This window comes from Hyperolius riggenbachi, chromosome 12, assembly GCF_040937935.1.
Source record: "Hyperolius riggenbachi isolate aHypRig1 chromosome 12, aHypRig1.pri, whole genome shotgun sequence".
NCBI lineage: Eukaryota > Metazoa > Chordata > Amphibia > Anura > Hyperoliidae > Hyperolius > Hyperolius riggenbachi.
Genome location: NC_090657.1, coordinates 181,625,441 through 181,641,173, shown reverse-complemented (window position 1 = coordinate 181,641,173; position 15,733 = coordinate 181,625,441). Strand labels below are relative to the sequence as shown.

The 15,733-nt window shown below is 45.1% G+C and overlaps 1 protein-coding gene across 5 annotated transcripts in view; it reads right to left on the bottom strand.

Moving 5' to 3' along the window:
* NOL4L (nucleolar protein 4 like) overlaps positions 1–15,733 on the bottom strand; it is a 75,010-nt gene that overhangs the window by 11,963 nt on the left and 47,314 nt on the right. For 4 of the 5 annotated variants that reach the window (XM_068263934.1, XM_068263937.1, XM_068263936.1 and 1 more), the window contains 3 exons: positions 14,504–14,692; positions 10,307–10,525; positions 4,240–4,362 (listed from right to left, as the gene is read on the bottom strand). In XM_068263934.1, the coding sequence (XP_068120035.1) occupies positions 4,240–4,362; positions 10,307–10,525; positions 14,504–14,692 (531 nt within the window). The remainder of the gene's footprint in view (positions 1–4,239; positions 4,363–10,306; positions 10,526–14,503; positions 14,693–15,733) is intronic. The other variant, XM_068263935.1, reaches the window with a different exon arrangement.

The window sequence follows — 15,733 nt, the reverse complement described above, 5'->3', positions numbered from 1 at the left end:
TTTTGCATTTTGGCCAAAAAGTTCCATTTTGGTCTCATCTGACCAGAGCACCTTCTTCCACATGGTTGCTGTGTCTCCCACATGGCTTGTGGCAAACTGCAAACGGGACTTCTTATGCTTTTCTGTTAACAATGCCTTTCTTCTTGCCACTCTTCCATAAAGGCCAACTTTGTACAGTGCATGACTAATAGTTGTCCTATGGACAGAGTCTCCCACCTGAGCTGTAGATCTCTGCAGCTCGTCCAGAGTCACCATGGGCCTCTTGACTGCATTTCTGATCAGCGCTCTCCTTGTTCGGCCTGTGAGTTTAGATGGATGGCCTTGTCTTGGTAGGTCTACAGTTGTGTCATACTCCTTCCATATCTGAATGATCACTTGAACAGTGCTCCTTGGGATGTTCAAGGCTTTGGAAATCTTTTTGTAGCCTAAGCCTGCTTTAAATTTCTCAATAACTTGATCCCTGACCTGTCTTGGACCTGTCTTATGTGTGCTTTGGACTTCACGGTGTTGTTGCTCCCAATATTCTCTTAGACAAGCTCTGAGGCCCTCACAGAACAGCTGTATTTGTACTGACATTAGATTACACACAGGTGCACTCTATTTAGTCATTAGCACTCATCAGGCAATGTCTATAGGCAAATGACTGCACTCAGATCAAAGGGGGCCGAATAATTATGCACACACCACTTTGCAGTTATTTATTTGTAAAAATGTTTGGAATCATGTATGATTTTCGTTCCACTTCTCATGTGTACACCACTTTGTATTGGTCATTCATGTGGAATTTCAATAAAATTGATTCATGTTTGTGGCAGTAATATGACAAAATGTGGAAAACTTCAAGGGGGCCGAATACTTTTGCAACCCACTGTATAGCTGGCTTACCTATACTGAGGCACCTATACAGGGAGTGCAGAATTATTAGGCAAATTAGTATTTTGACCACATCATCCTCTTTATGCATGTTGTCTTACTCCAAGCTGTATAGGCTCGAAAGCCTACTACCAATTAAGCATATTAGGTGATGTGCATCTCTGTAATGAGAAGGGGTGTGGTCTAATGACATCAACACCCTATATCAGGTGTGCATAATTATTAGGCAACTTCCTTTCCTTGGCAAAATGGGTCAAAAGAAGGACTTGACAGGCTCAGAAAAGTCAAAAATAGTGCGATATCTTGCAGAGGGATGCAGAACTCTTAAAATTGCAAAGCTTCTGAAACGTGATCATCGAACAATCAAGCGTTTAATTCAAAATAGTCAACAGGGTCGCAAGAAGCGTGTGGAAAAACCAAGGCGCAAAATAACTGCCCATGAACTGAGAAAAGTCAAGCATGCAGCTGCCAAGATGCCACTTGCCACCAGTTTGGCCATATTTCAGAGCTGCAACATCACTGAAGTGCCCAAAATACTCAGAGACATGGCCAAGGTAAGAAAGGCTGAAAGACAACCACCACTGAACAAGACACACAAGCTGAAACGTCAAGACTGGGCCAAGAAAAATCTCAAGACTGATTTTTCTAAGGTTTTATGGACTGATGAAATGAGAGTGAGTCTTGATGGGCCAGATGGATGGGCCCGTGGCTGGATTGGTAAAGGGCAGAGAGCTCCAGTCCGACTCAGACGCCAGCAAGGTGGAGGTGGAGTACTGGTTTAGGCTGGTATCATCAAAGATGAGCTTGTGGGGCCTTTTCGGGTTGAGGATGGAGTCAAGCTCAACTCCCAGTCCTACTGCCAGTTTCTGAAAGACACCTTCTTCAAGCAGTGGTACAGGAAGAAGTCTGCATCCTTCAAGAAAAACATGATTTTAATGCAGGACAATGCTCCATCACACGCGTCCAAGTACTCCACAGCGTGGCTGGCAAGAAAGGGTATAAAAGAAGAAAAACTAATGATATGGCCTCCTTGTTCACCAGATCTGAACCCCATTGAGAACCTGTGGTCCATCATAAAATGTGAGATTTACAAGGAGAGAAAACAGTACACCTCTCTGAACAGTGTCTGGGAGGCTGTGGTTGCTGCTGCACGCAATGTTGATGGTGAACAGATCAAAACACTGACAGAATCCATGGATGGCAGGCTTTTGAGTTTCCTTGCAATGAAAGGTAGCCACCTTGGTCACTGATTTGTTTTTGTTTTGCTTTTGAATGTCAGAAATGTATATTTGTGAATGTTGAGGTGTTATATTGGTTTCACTGGAAAAAAAAATTGAAATGGGTATATATTTGTTTTTTGTTAAGTTGCCTAATAATTATGCACAGTAATAGTCACCTGCACACACAGATATCCCCCTAAAATAGCTAAAACTAAAAACAAACTAAAAACTACTTTCAAAAATATTCAGCTTTGATATTGATGAGTTTTTTGGGTTCATTGAGAACATGGTTGTTGTTCAATAATAAAATTATTCCTCAAAAATACAACTTGCCCTTATAATTCTGCACTCCCTGTAGTTAGCTAACCTATACTGGGGCACCTATAGCTGACTAAACTATACTGGGGGCACCTGTAAATGGCTAACTACACTGGGGGAACTCATACTCACCATCGGTGTGCTGATCCATCGTTTTGTATTGAAAATTGTGGATTGAATCGAAGTCGCAATTTGTCAGAAATCATGCAATTCAATATTTTCCTAAAATTGTTCAGGCCTAGCCTGGAGTATGATGTGTGTATTCACAGACCAACAGGAAAGATCAGCTCTACTTTACTACCTCTGGTTACATCTGCTCCAGTCTTAAAACTTCTGAAGATTACATATTAAGCTTTCACTGAAGGCGAGAATTAAAGAGGAACTGTAGTGAAAATAATGTAATGAATATATGAATACTTAAGGTACCCATACACTACGTCGATTTCCTGTCGCTATACAGCAGATTCGATCACTGTTATTGAATCTGCTGTGAAATCGTTAAAGCAAATGTTGACCGATCGACCGATTTCCAGGTGGAAAATTTTGCTCGACCGCCAGCGGGTCAGAAAGGGCGTCAGCGACGTTTGATTCGGGGGCGACGACCGACGCAGCAATAATCTCACCTGTTTGCCTGCGCAAGTCCCCAGGTCCGTGCTGTCTCTTCTTCAGGCTGGCCTTCTTCTCGGTCTCCTCTTCACTTCCTGTCCCGTTGTGTTAGAAGGCGAAGTTCAAACAGTAGAGGGCCCTCTACAGTTTGATCTTCCGCTTGTCACAGGACAGGAAGTGACGAGGAGACAGAGAAGAAGGCCAGCCTGAAGAAGGGACAGCACAGACCTGGGGACTCGCGCCAGTGGACAGGTGATATTATTGCTGCTGGCCAGGGGAGCATCTCTGTGGAATATTTGTTAACTAAGGGTTCTGAAGCCAGTAAAAAAATGTAGCTGGTTTCCCAGAATGTTTAGGGAAGGAGGGAGAATCCTGCATAATTTACTGCATTCCACTGTATGTCGCAACAGGGCCTCTAATTCAGTTCATCATCCTATACTTTGGGTTATGTTGCCCGAACTTCTGTCAGAGTCACTTTAGACTGTGAATTGGCGGCAGCAGTGCGGTGGGGCCCGGGCTGCACCACCAAAAATGGGCCTTTAGGGATTACCACATTAATAAGCAGTAATCCCCTTCTGGCTGATGGTCAAACAGGAAGTTACACTCACTTGAGCTCACTTCCTGTGTCAGAAATACAGAAGTGCATGGAAGTTGTAAAAATACGCTTCTGTGCACGCGCGCCACAATGCCACCGCATGCATTTTTTAAACTCCCTGCATTGCCATAGACTTACATGACTTACGATCCGCGGCAAAACCACGCAGTAATGTAGATCTGTCGTTGTGTAGGTGATGCGGCGAAAACGTCACTTCTGTCGTATCGTGCCACACTGTGTCAGTTTGAACGGCCCAATAGACCATCATTGGGCTGCCGTGGTGTGCGGTAAAAATACCGCATAACCTCACCACACTGCATCGCCCCAGTGTGAAAGCACCCTTAACCTCCCTGACGGTATGATTATTTCAGAATTTTAGGGTCTCGCTGCGATTTTCCCTCCGGCCTCCGGGTGGCGCTGTAACTCTGTAGTGAGATCACTGATGGCGATCTCACTAGAGTGATTCAGAGCCTTAGAGGACAGGAAGGAGAACAGCTACTGACTGCATCCCCCGCTGCGCTCCACTGACCTTCATTGAGCCTCCAGCGGCTAGCCCGAGCTTACCTTGGGATTACCGCCAGGGAGGTTAAGGTTACACAGTCCCGCAAGCAGCAGGCGCTGCCTTACCTGAGCGGTTTGGTAAATCTCTAGTCGCATCCTCTTGGCGGCTTTTCTGGACTCGCTCTCGCAGGCAGCTGCCAGGATGTTCTCCGCCATGGCTGAGGTGAGGTGAGGAGGCGTAGGCCTGGCCTGGAAACAAGAACAGAAGGTGTAACGGGTATAACAGACTCTACTGGGCAGAGCAGGGACAGAGGGGTGAAGACTCTCGCCTTGCAGCACTACAGATCTGGATTCCATTCCTGGCCAGAACACTGTCAGCGTATATCCACCTCACAGGCGTCCGAGCCATTAGGCAGCTATACATTTTCGCCTAAGGCGACAGGAAGAGGCAAGGGCGCTTCTGCACTGAGTAGTGAGAGAAGAAATGCCTCTCAGCTGACTCAGGTGTCAGTTTACACAGCAGCAGCGGGGCTGACTGGACTTCAGCTCAATGATTCAAAGAACCACAGTAATGAATGAGTCAGTGAGAGAAGGCACTCATCCTAGTCAGGGATCCGAGGAGTACAGCATCATCGGCTCCTGAGTCCAACTCCTGAGAATTCAGTCCCTCTCTCTCTGCTACTGCTAACTGCTTGGATGTAGAGACTGTGTAGCAGCCAGGCATTGACTTCCCCCCAGGCCGCCTTTCATTCAATGATTTAGGGTTGGTCCTGTGTCTGCTGTATTCAGGTTTGTTGATGTAAGGCAATGTAAAATACTAGGCTAGCTGATAAAAGTGCAATTAGAGGGCAGGCTAGCTGGTAAATATACACAGCATGATGTAGAACTCGTCTGGAGGGTCAGTGGGAAAAAATCTGTCTGGTCTCTCTCCATTGTTATAATGACTGCATGTGCAGATAAGGTCTTAAACAGGTTGAAAAGTTTTGACAGTCCCTAGACTCCAGGAGGGCTGCTTGCTGACTTGTGTAAGAGATTGGCAGGGACAGCAGTCCTATTACCAGCAACTAGTCTCTGTGTAATGTGGGACTGCAATACAGATAAACTGCTCCACCTCAGGCTATTCTCAGTCTCACTCCACTCCTCCTATCTCTGTATGTGTATAGTGTATGTCTACTGTGTGCTGTGTACAGTGTGCTCTGTGTGTGTGTGTGTGTGTGTGTGTGTGTTGTGTGCAGTGTGTGTACTGTGTGTGTGTGTGTATGTTGTGTGCAGTGTGTGTACTGTGTGTGTGTGTGTATGTTGTGTGCAGTGTGTGTACTGTGTGTGTGTGTGTGTGTGTGTGTACTGTGCTGTGCGTGTCTAAAGTGTGTGTGTGTGTGTGTGTACTGTGTATAGTGTGTATGTTGTGTGCAGTGTGTGTACTGTGTGTGTGTGTGTGTGTGTATGTTGTGTGCAGTGTGTGTACTGTGTGTGTGTGTGTGTGTGTGTGTATAGTGTGTGTACTGTGCTGTGCATGTCTAGTGTGTGTGTGTGTGTACTGTGTATGTTGTGTGCAGTGTGTGTACTGTGTGTGTGTGTGTGTGTGTGTGTACACTGTGTGTGTGTATAGTGTGTGTGTGTGTACTGTGTGTGGTGTGTGTGAGTGCATGCCGCAATAAGTATATTTTATGGTGAAACGCTCTGCTGCATAACAACTATTTTCTGGTGAACCCATGCCGCAATAAGTACATTTTCTGGTGAAACGCTGCTGCATTATGATTTTCGGGGGTCTTGGGGGTGGGGTTCACCACAGGAGTGGTGTTCACCATGAGGGGTGCGGGGTATGGGACTGGGGGCAATCATGGGGGGGGGGGGGGGGTGCCACAGGATTTCTCGCCTGGAGTGACAAAATGGCTAGAGACGCCCCTGATTCCACCTAATGTTTGCCTGGGTTTCCTCCAGGCAGTCCGATTACCTCTCATACCCCAAATTACAATATGAATTCAACAGAGGGACAGTTAGGCGCCATAAAACTAGCGATGTTACAGCCCAATCGACCATCCAATTCAGTAATTTTATTGAATCACATAAAAATTGGTGACGCAACAAGAATGCCCGATCATTGATTCAACCAATTTTGGGCCGAAATCAATCGAATGTATTGATCAAGCATGCTGGGAAATCTCAGGCCAATATAGTCGCCCGAGTGCACAGCGGTAACAGCGTGTGATGTTGTGTCAACTGACGGACCCCAGCCTACTGTACCCCCAAATGTAAATGTCCCCCCGTGCCTTGTAAATCTCACCTGCTCCAGCTGCGGTGACTCCTGGTCTCCCCCGAGTCCTGCCAGGTGCGTGTGTGGCATCACACACATGCTATATGCACCACCACATGGTGGCAGGTGTGTGACAGCGGCGCTCGGAGAAAGAAGCAACCAGGCGGCGTCACCAGGCCGATTCGAGGAGTTTTCCTGCTGAAATCTATCAGGAATCAGCCTGCCGTGTATGGGCAGCCAATAGATCTCTCTTCGATCAGAGGGTGGTCTGTCTCTTAGTCGTTCTGCCCATACATCGCTAGATGTATGGGCACGTTTAGTGGCATAATCTGGTCAATAACCCTGATATAGTGCAGTGGAAATGTCGCAGTGCTGTATATAAATGTGGGAATAAAGTGGGAACATAGCAGCAATTCTGCCTCTTCCTGTCTGAAAATGACGATGTATGTGGATCTAGCATGAAAAACCTTAGGCAGCTACGTCTCAGATCAGGTCTACTATAACCCTTTAGCAGCCAATTTATTTAGAGGTTTGCAAGTGCTCCAGGCCAATTTATTTTAGCACATTTTTTTTTACTTCTTACATTTCCCTGCTTCTAATTAGTGCTGCTGTAATGTGTATTTATGGCCGCTTGTCACTAGGGGGCAGTGTGAGACAATAACAGAGGACTTCTGTTTTCAGTTTCTACATTCTCTGCTAGCAGAGAGACATCAATGCATTTCAAGATATTTACAGCATGAAGAGTTCTGTCGACTGCGGTCAAAAGCAGTACACCATCTCAAATGGGATAACTCTATTGAAGTTATTAATGGATTAAAGGCCTTGGATCTGATTTGGTGTCACGGGCAGAGCAGGCAAGCTTACAAAAACATACAGAAATAATTGTATGGCTCTGCTCACTGTCCTGGGAAGAATTATGGGAGTTGCTTTTTGGAAGCTATGAGCTGTAAATAGCTTCTGTTTCTCCTGTAATAAACTACTGTACAAGGGGTATTATTATGTTATTGATATACATATATTATGACGTTTTAAGTGGTATCTGTATAACCAGCATCTGGTGACATCACCATGTCCGGTTTACAAAGTGGGGAAAGTGTAACCCAAGTTTGGACTGTGGATGACAAAAACCTGGTCTAATATCTTCATAAACTATGGCGGACACAACAGTATTATACCCATTATATATCTCTACGGAACTGGCAAAATCCCAGGTGATATGCATTGTGTTACATACATGAAAGGGGAGGCTTGCAATATCTCGCCCTGTTCTGCTTCAAATGTACAAGTCTCAGGCCTAGTGCACACCAAAAACCTCTAGCAGATCCACAAAACGCTAGAGGTTTTTGAAGCAGACTTTAGAGCGATTCTAGGCATGTTTAGAGATGTTTTCTAAACATGCTTAGCGGTTTTTGGAGCGTTTTTGTGTAGCAGATGTCATATATTGTTACAGTAAAGCTGTTATTGAACAGCTATGGCAACAAAAACGCCTGGAAAACCGCTCTGATCTAGTGTTTTTCAGAGCGGTTTTCCACTTTCCTATACTTTAACATTGAGTCAGAAACGTCTCAGAAATTTAAAAAATGCTGCAGCCCCCGAGTTTGCGTTTGTGGAAAAAACAACCCGCTCTGGTGTGCACCATCCCATTCACTTTCATTAGCCAAGCGGTTTTCCCCCTGCAAGCATTTTAAAAAACGCTCTAGAACCGCTTTGCTGTGCACCAGCTATCAGTCTCTCCCCGCATAGGGGTGGGGCTGTCTCTCTGCTATAGGATAAGTGTATTCACAACATACATGTCTTAAAGGACACATGAAGTGAATTGGAAGCAGAGGATCAGCAGGACAGCCAGGCAACTGGTATTGCTAAAAAGGAAATAAATATGGCAGCCTCCATAACACTCATCTCAGTTGTCCTTTAAAGCAGTGTTCCCCAACCCTGTCCTCAAGGCCCACCAGCAGTGCATGTTTTGTGGAAATCCACACAGGTAATTGATCAGCTCTGCTGAGACACTAATTACCTCACCTGTGCATGTTTGTGGTTTTCTGCAAAACATGTACTGTTGGTGGGCCTTGAGGACAGGGTTGGGAAGTTCTGCTTTAAAACTGAAGATTCCTTAAAAGTTTTGTTACCTTCGACTTGCAAATTTAAACATTAATTGAGGAGCGCAAGAAAATATAGAGGTATCTGATACCCTTATCAGGGGAGCCGCTTTCCATATGATAAGACATAAAGACAGAAAAGAAGCGGACAGTGTCAGTTTACTGAGTCAGCCTTACAGCAGATTAAAAATCACACAGAGGATGTATATTGCAGCATCTGGGCTGTGGATTTGAAGCATTCAGTTACTCAAGTCAGATTTGCATTGTGGAGTATCCACTAAGTTTGTCTAGATAGTTTGAGTATGACTGCTTTGCTGCTATGTGTGGTTCAGTGTGTATGGTCAGCTGACATCTAGCTATACACGGCCGTGTATTTTTGGGGGGGGGATAAGGGAGTTTTATGTGACTGCATTTTGATTCAATAAACTTTTGTGATATTTGCTAGTAGACGCTCTCCATAGTCTTTTCTACCTTCGACTTGCAAGTCGACAACAACTGCGCCTGCGCAGCCCTGGCCACACGTATCCTTGTTTGCATTACCGTCCTGCAGCAGACAGTAACACAAAGGATACCGATCCATAAAACTATTCAGATCGATTGTTAAAATGATCAAATCAAAATCTGTCACAGTATTGGCAGCTTAAAGGACAACTGAAGTGACACAGATATGGAGGCTGCCATATTTATTTCCTTTTAAACAATACCAGTTGCCTGGCTGCCCTGCTGATCCTCTGCCTCTAATACTTTTAGGCATAGACCCTGAACAAGCATGCAGCAGATCAGAGGTTTCTGACATTATTGTCAGATCTGACAAGACTAGCTTCAAGCTTGTTTCTGGTGTGATTCAGAAACTACTGCTGCCAAATAGATCAGCTGGGCTGCCAGGCAACTGGTATTGTTTAACAGGAAATAAATATGGCAGCCCCCATATTCTTCTCCTTTCAGTTGTCCTTTAATGTAATCCAGTCTAACGGGAAAAAAATTGGAGCTCACCGAGTCCATTCATTATCAGTGTGAGCCATTTCAGGCAGCACAGGGTGAAACCAAAAAAATTTCTCACCCTGTTCCTGCACAACCCCCAGGCCCACGCTGATTACACACGTTATTCAGACAACAGCTAGTGTCGGCAGCCAAATTACTTTTTGTTTAACTTACTTATGCAGCGCCTGCCTAAAACTCTGGGAACCCTAAGCAGGCATTGAAATCAGCTGTCTCAAGCTCACCAGATCAGCTGCATGGCAAGGCCTACCTGCTATCCATGAAATACACAATAACTTCCTTACTTACAAGCAGGAGTGATCAGTGTTAGGCGTGAGCGAGAATGTTCTTGTGAAAAGCGAGATCGTCCTGCAGTGTGTGGGAAGAAAGAGTGAGGTATGAGGAGGCCATCACCTAGTCCCCATCTGCATTCCGATGTGTTGTATGCCAGCGCCACTGAATATGTTGGCGCTTTATCAATCAATAATAATAATCCTGAGATCCATCTTTTTACACTTGTGCGTTTTAAGCTGGAACTCCCACTCTGAAGGCAGAAGTGTAAGAAGATGGAACGCAGCACGGAACGCATCGGAATGCAGGCGGTGGCTAGGTGAGTTAACCCCCCTATACACAACTACACTGCAGGAAGGTCTCACCTTTCCCTAATCAAAGTAAACGGTAAAGTATGGCTTCCTCGGCATCCCCTCAGACGTGTAAAAAATAGGCCATTGCTGCAGGCCTGGAGGCGCCCAGACGCCTGAAATTTGACTTCTTGCTTTGGGCAGACTTCTGAGCATGACATAGAGACTTATGATTCCTGTGAAGATGGAGTCAGCATTTTGCATTGTGTCACCTATACACACACCCTGCACACCTCCAGCCCGGGCCTCACCATCTCCAGCCCGTTCTTCTTCATACGCCGGCAGGACTTCAGGTAAGTGCGGATGCGTTTTCTGGCGCGTTCTTGGAATTCTGGGAATTGGCGGCTGCAGGACTCGATGATGGCCTGGATCTTCTCCTTGGGCTGCTTGGAAATGGGCACCATGCGGTCTAAATTTTCATCCACAAACAGGCGCACAAACATCTGACGGCAGAGAAAAAGAAACATCATATAGACGCAATTTATCAGGACAGCTGACAGAAGGACACACTCAGCAGTCAAACAGTTAGTAAATGTTTACATGCTGTAAAATAAGGCTTTGTACAATAAAGCTGTGAACTTCAACTAATGGTATTAACAACCAGGGCTGTGGAGTCGGAGTAATTTTGGGTGCCTGGAGTCGGAGTCGGGAAACAAAAAGCACAGACTCCGACTCCTAATGAATTTAAACTGTAATTAAAATAGAAAATATGATAAAATGTTTTATTTCTCAGATAATAGCCATCATAAATAATTTATACATACAGTAATAGTTGTGCTTAGTCCACAAAAATGAAATAAACCAATCAAAATTAGTAACTTCTGCTGCTTCAATAAAGCAGTCCCCGTATTTTTAAAGTCAGATATACACATCTGATTGTGACTGTATATATGATGTGTATACAGGAATCTCTTATAGATACGAAATAACATCTATGCTGTAAGTATAAAGCCTGATGTGTAGATGTGTCACTAATAGAGATGGTCAATGAGATGGAAATAATTCTGCGTTGATTCTGATTTATGCAAATGTACGCACTCTCTTTGCTCATGAAATCAAATAATTTGATATGTTGTTAAAATTTGGTTTGGTGACTACGATTTAAATGGTACCTGAGAAGGATGAAAAGAAAAGTTTTATACATACCTGGGGCTTCTTCCAGCCCCCTTCAGGCCAATCAGTCCCTCGCTGTCCACCTCCACCACCTGGATCTTCTGCTATAAGGCCTGGTAATTCAGCCAGTCAGCGCAGTCCGGCCGCATGCCGCTTCCACAGCCAGGAGCGTTCTGCACCTGTGCAACAGTGCTGCGCAGGTGTAGTATGCTCCTGGCGGCGGAGTGTGTGCATGCGCACTACGCCAGACTGGCTCAAGTACCGGGACTCATAGCAGAAGATCCAGGTGGCGGAGGAGGGCAGCGAGGGACTGATTAGCCTGAAGGGGGCTGGAGGAAGCCCCAGGTATGTATAAAACTTTAATTTCATCTGTCTCAGGTTTACTTTGTTACACAGTAGTACTATACTCTACATATGCACTCTCCACAGAGCTGCAGGGAATCCACTGAGAATGTTGTGCACATTAAACACAGAGGTGTTGTCTATCACCCATAAACCTGGTTCAGATTGTGCATGAAGAATACTGTATGTAATAGAGGAAGTATCTCCTTATTCCCCTGCAGAGTACCTGCACATCACTCTTACATGTACCCACAGTTACATTGCCTAGGGCCTGATAGATGTTCTTTGTTCCGGCCTGTACCTTTTACAAGTACTCTTAAGGGGCCCATACACTCAGCCGATTTTCTGGCCGACCGATCGATCCCGATCGATCGATCGTTTGCAAATCGGTTGGCCAATTGACCGATCGATGGCCGATTTCGATCGATTTCGATGGATTTCCGTCGACCAGGCAGGATGGAAAATTTAGGTCGATCTGATGAGATTGCTTATCAGTTTGCATTGGCCTTAATGGAAATCTGATGGCAAAAAAATGCCATCAGATAGAATTCCAACAGATGTCAAACTGAAATCTATTGGAATTCTATCCTGGTAAAAAATGTTCTAAAAACGCATCAGATAGATCATCAGATGCATTTCCTATCTATCTGCTGCCAATCTGACGAGTGTATGGGCACCTTTACTAAGGACTAGTTTTAGTCTATGACTAAAGGGAATAAATATGGCATATGTATGTCTACATATCCTTCTCACTTCAGTTGTCTTTTAAAATTCATAAGCATTGGCAGTTAAGAGAAGAATTTCATGTTCCATACTTTCATTCAACAAGATTGTAATATGCAAATTAGAGGAGTCGGAGTCGGAGGAATCCTAAACTGAGGAGTCGGAGTCGGTGGATTTTTGTACCGACTCCACAGCCCTGTTAACAACTTCACCTATGCCAGAACACCTTCCACTATCAGGTCTTTATTTTTCCCTTTTAAAGCATATTCACACCAAAGAGAAAAGTTAAATCCCTGGGTGTGTGCAGGGTTCCGGTTGTGTAAGCAGGGGTTAACTTACTTAGGCCACTTCCTCCTTTCCAATTCTCTCCATGCCAGTCTCCATCTTGACACTTCTGCCTTCACAAGGGAAGTTTCAGTTTAGAAGCCAGAAGTGTCAGAAGATGAAAAAGCGGTGTGGAGTACATCGGTAAGGAGGCAGCAGCCTAGGTGAATGAAAGAGAAACTGTAACCAAGAATTGAACTTCATCCCAATCAGTAGCTGATACCCCCTTTCCCATGAGAAATCTATTCATTTTCTCAAACGGATCACCAGGGTGCTCTGTATGGCTAATTTTGAGGTGAAACCCCTCCCACAGTGTGATGTCAGCGCCTCACAGCACTGAGGTATTGACATCACACTGTGGGAGCCTTGTTGCATTGTGGGAAATAACAGCTGTTTACAACTGCCAAAAAAGCAGCATCTCCTTCCACTGACATCACCTGCCAGCAGTAAAAATGTCACCATGTGATAAATGTCAGAATGTAAATCATTGTCAATGTAAATCATAATTATTGTTCCTCTTTAACCCCCGCTTACACAGCCCAATCCCCCAGGACTATTTGACTTTTTGCTAAATCGATCTCACTCATCCCTCATCACCAAGTAGAGAATGACTAGATTGTAAGCCTCTCTGAGGGACAGTTAAGTGACAAGGCTTTATACTCTGTACAGTGCTGCAGAAGATGTCAGCGCTACTTAAATACTATGTAATAATAATGCGTCCAAGTGCTTTTCCTAGGGGTGGAGACAGGTGGCTCCATTCACTTGTATGGAATAGGGCTGTGCTGGTCCATACTCCAGCATGGGTAGTGGCATGTCTGCACCACTTCCTGTGTGAAAGTGCATGCTTTGTGTTTGCATACCTCCAGCTCAAGATCACGTGACCTGTCTCAGGAGGTAAAGGTATGCAGCATAGAACATGTGGCGCTCAGCAAGAACTGAAGAGACCCAATGCAGCGCAGGAGCGGGTATATATTACACTGCTTCCCTAATCTGCAGAAGGGAGAGGAGAAGCGGGTCCCCATAGCCCTTGGGCCCCCACACAGTCGCTATGGTTACGCCACTCTGTTTGAAACTGATTAATAAATGTTAAATCTTATTAAGTAATTTTGGCTCATGACTTAGACTGTGTCTAACATGTAGGCCCCCTACGTGATTGAGTTTGACACTCCTGATCTAAGGTGTTAAAAAACATAGAGAACCCGAGGTGGGGAGATGGGACGCAGAGGCAGGTTATCTGCCTCATGTCATGCCTCTGTGTCCCCCCCACCGCAGCGCTATAGCCCCCCGAGATTAGTGACAATATTATTTGTCGCTATCTCGGAGGTAAACACAGTGAGAGGGATGCCCGACAGGGGCGTTCCTCCAGGGTTTTCAGAGCTGCCATTGGGCAGCTCTCTCCCTGGCCGCGCCCCCTGCTGCTCCCACGCCTCCCTGCACGCAGCAAGAGACACACAGTCTCTCCTTGCAGCGTTGTGACCTACAGGCCACGAAAGTGGGCCAGTGCAGCCAACAGGAGCGGCGGGGGTAGCAGCGGGTTTTGCGGCTACCTGATCTGCTCAGCCCCCCGGATCAGGTAGCTTACTTTTTTTTTTTTTTTGAGCCCACCTTGGGCTCGGTTTCAAGTTAAATTAACTGAGCTACACTAGACAGAGATAAAGTATAACATGGCGATTGGACATATGATGATCAGAGACAACATAATGCTACTTCCAGCTTGCATGTAAAATTCATGCAAACTGTACACTAATGTAAATGTGTTGAAATTCTGTTGCCACTAAAGGAATAATAATAATGATAAACAAGGTGGCAGAAAGTAAGGATTGTCACTTTAGTTTTTGTTCAGCATGGATCCAGCACTCCTACAACTATAACGGTTTTATGAAGAGCGTGTCCGTACAGCTCTCAGGCTCGCCACTCACGTTAAAAGCTTTTAGACGTTCAGGGTCCAGCCCTTCTGTGTCTGTGATGCGGTCGTTATCTTCGTGGTCGTCATCATCATCGTCATCCACAGCTGCTGCTCTGCCCACCGACAGGTCCTCTGCGCAGTTGCTTACTTCTGTCACTTCTGTCTTTATGGAGTCGTAACTTCCTGAGCTGTAGGGAGGGGACTGTGGCAAGACAAGACACAAGAGTCAGAAACAAAGGTGTGAACTCCTCTCTCCCTACTGGCAGAAAGAAGGAATGCGCCACTCTGGGGTCAAGCTGCACCTGTCAATACAGGGATTCCCAGGTCCCCAAATACCACTCTGACTGAAGACACAGCAGGCCTACTTTACACACGCAGCTGATTAAAGAGGAACTGTAGTGAAAATAGCTTAATGAGTCAAATTAATTTTTTTTCAATATTCATTTATAAATTATTTAGTCAGTATTTGCCCATTGTAACATCTGCCGTCTCACTGATTTACCGTACATTCCAAAATGTATCAAAGGTGGTGGCAATCTTTAGTCCCGTCAGGTGCTGAATGTTCAATTACTGAGAGTTCTAAAGCCAGTAGAAATTATACCTGGTATGCCAGAATGTTTGTGGGGGAGGGGGGGGGGGGATTCTGCATATCTAATCAATCATCCTAGGGTAAGCATCACTGGGAGGGTGGAGCTACATACCAGTGTAGTGTTTCTGGAGCTGAAACCAGAAACATTACCAGTGTCCTGCATAATTCACTGCATTCTTCTATATATCACTACAGGGCCTCTTTAAGAAGCATAAAGACATAAATACTGTCTCCCACTGAGATCGGGTCTAATTACCTTCTGCAACAGTTTGGTGTTAAAGCAGTAGGATCAGCCATACTATTCCAGGGAAAAAAAACATATATAAGTAGATAAATACTTGATCTACTTACATAACACATGTATTGTACTGTCCACGTTTTGATTTCAGTGAATGTTATATAGTAAATGACGAGAATTCTGTTCCTGGTGGGGGCCATGTCTTTTGCCCACAGTAAAGGCTAACTCGTGATGTCATTTCTGCCCTTTACTTTTTTTCTTGTCTCCTCCAATCCCTGAGTCGCCTCAGCCTTGCTTGTAAACACATGTGAGTAGGGGGATCAGGTTTCAGATAAGCAGCAGACAGGGAAATAAAGGGAAGAGGAGGAATAGATTATAGATAAAAAGAACCCCCAGCATGCAATTCTTTGGCACCG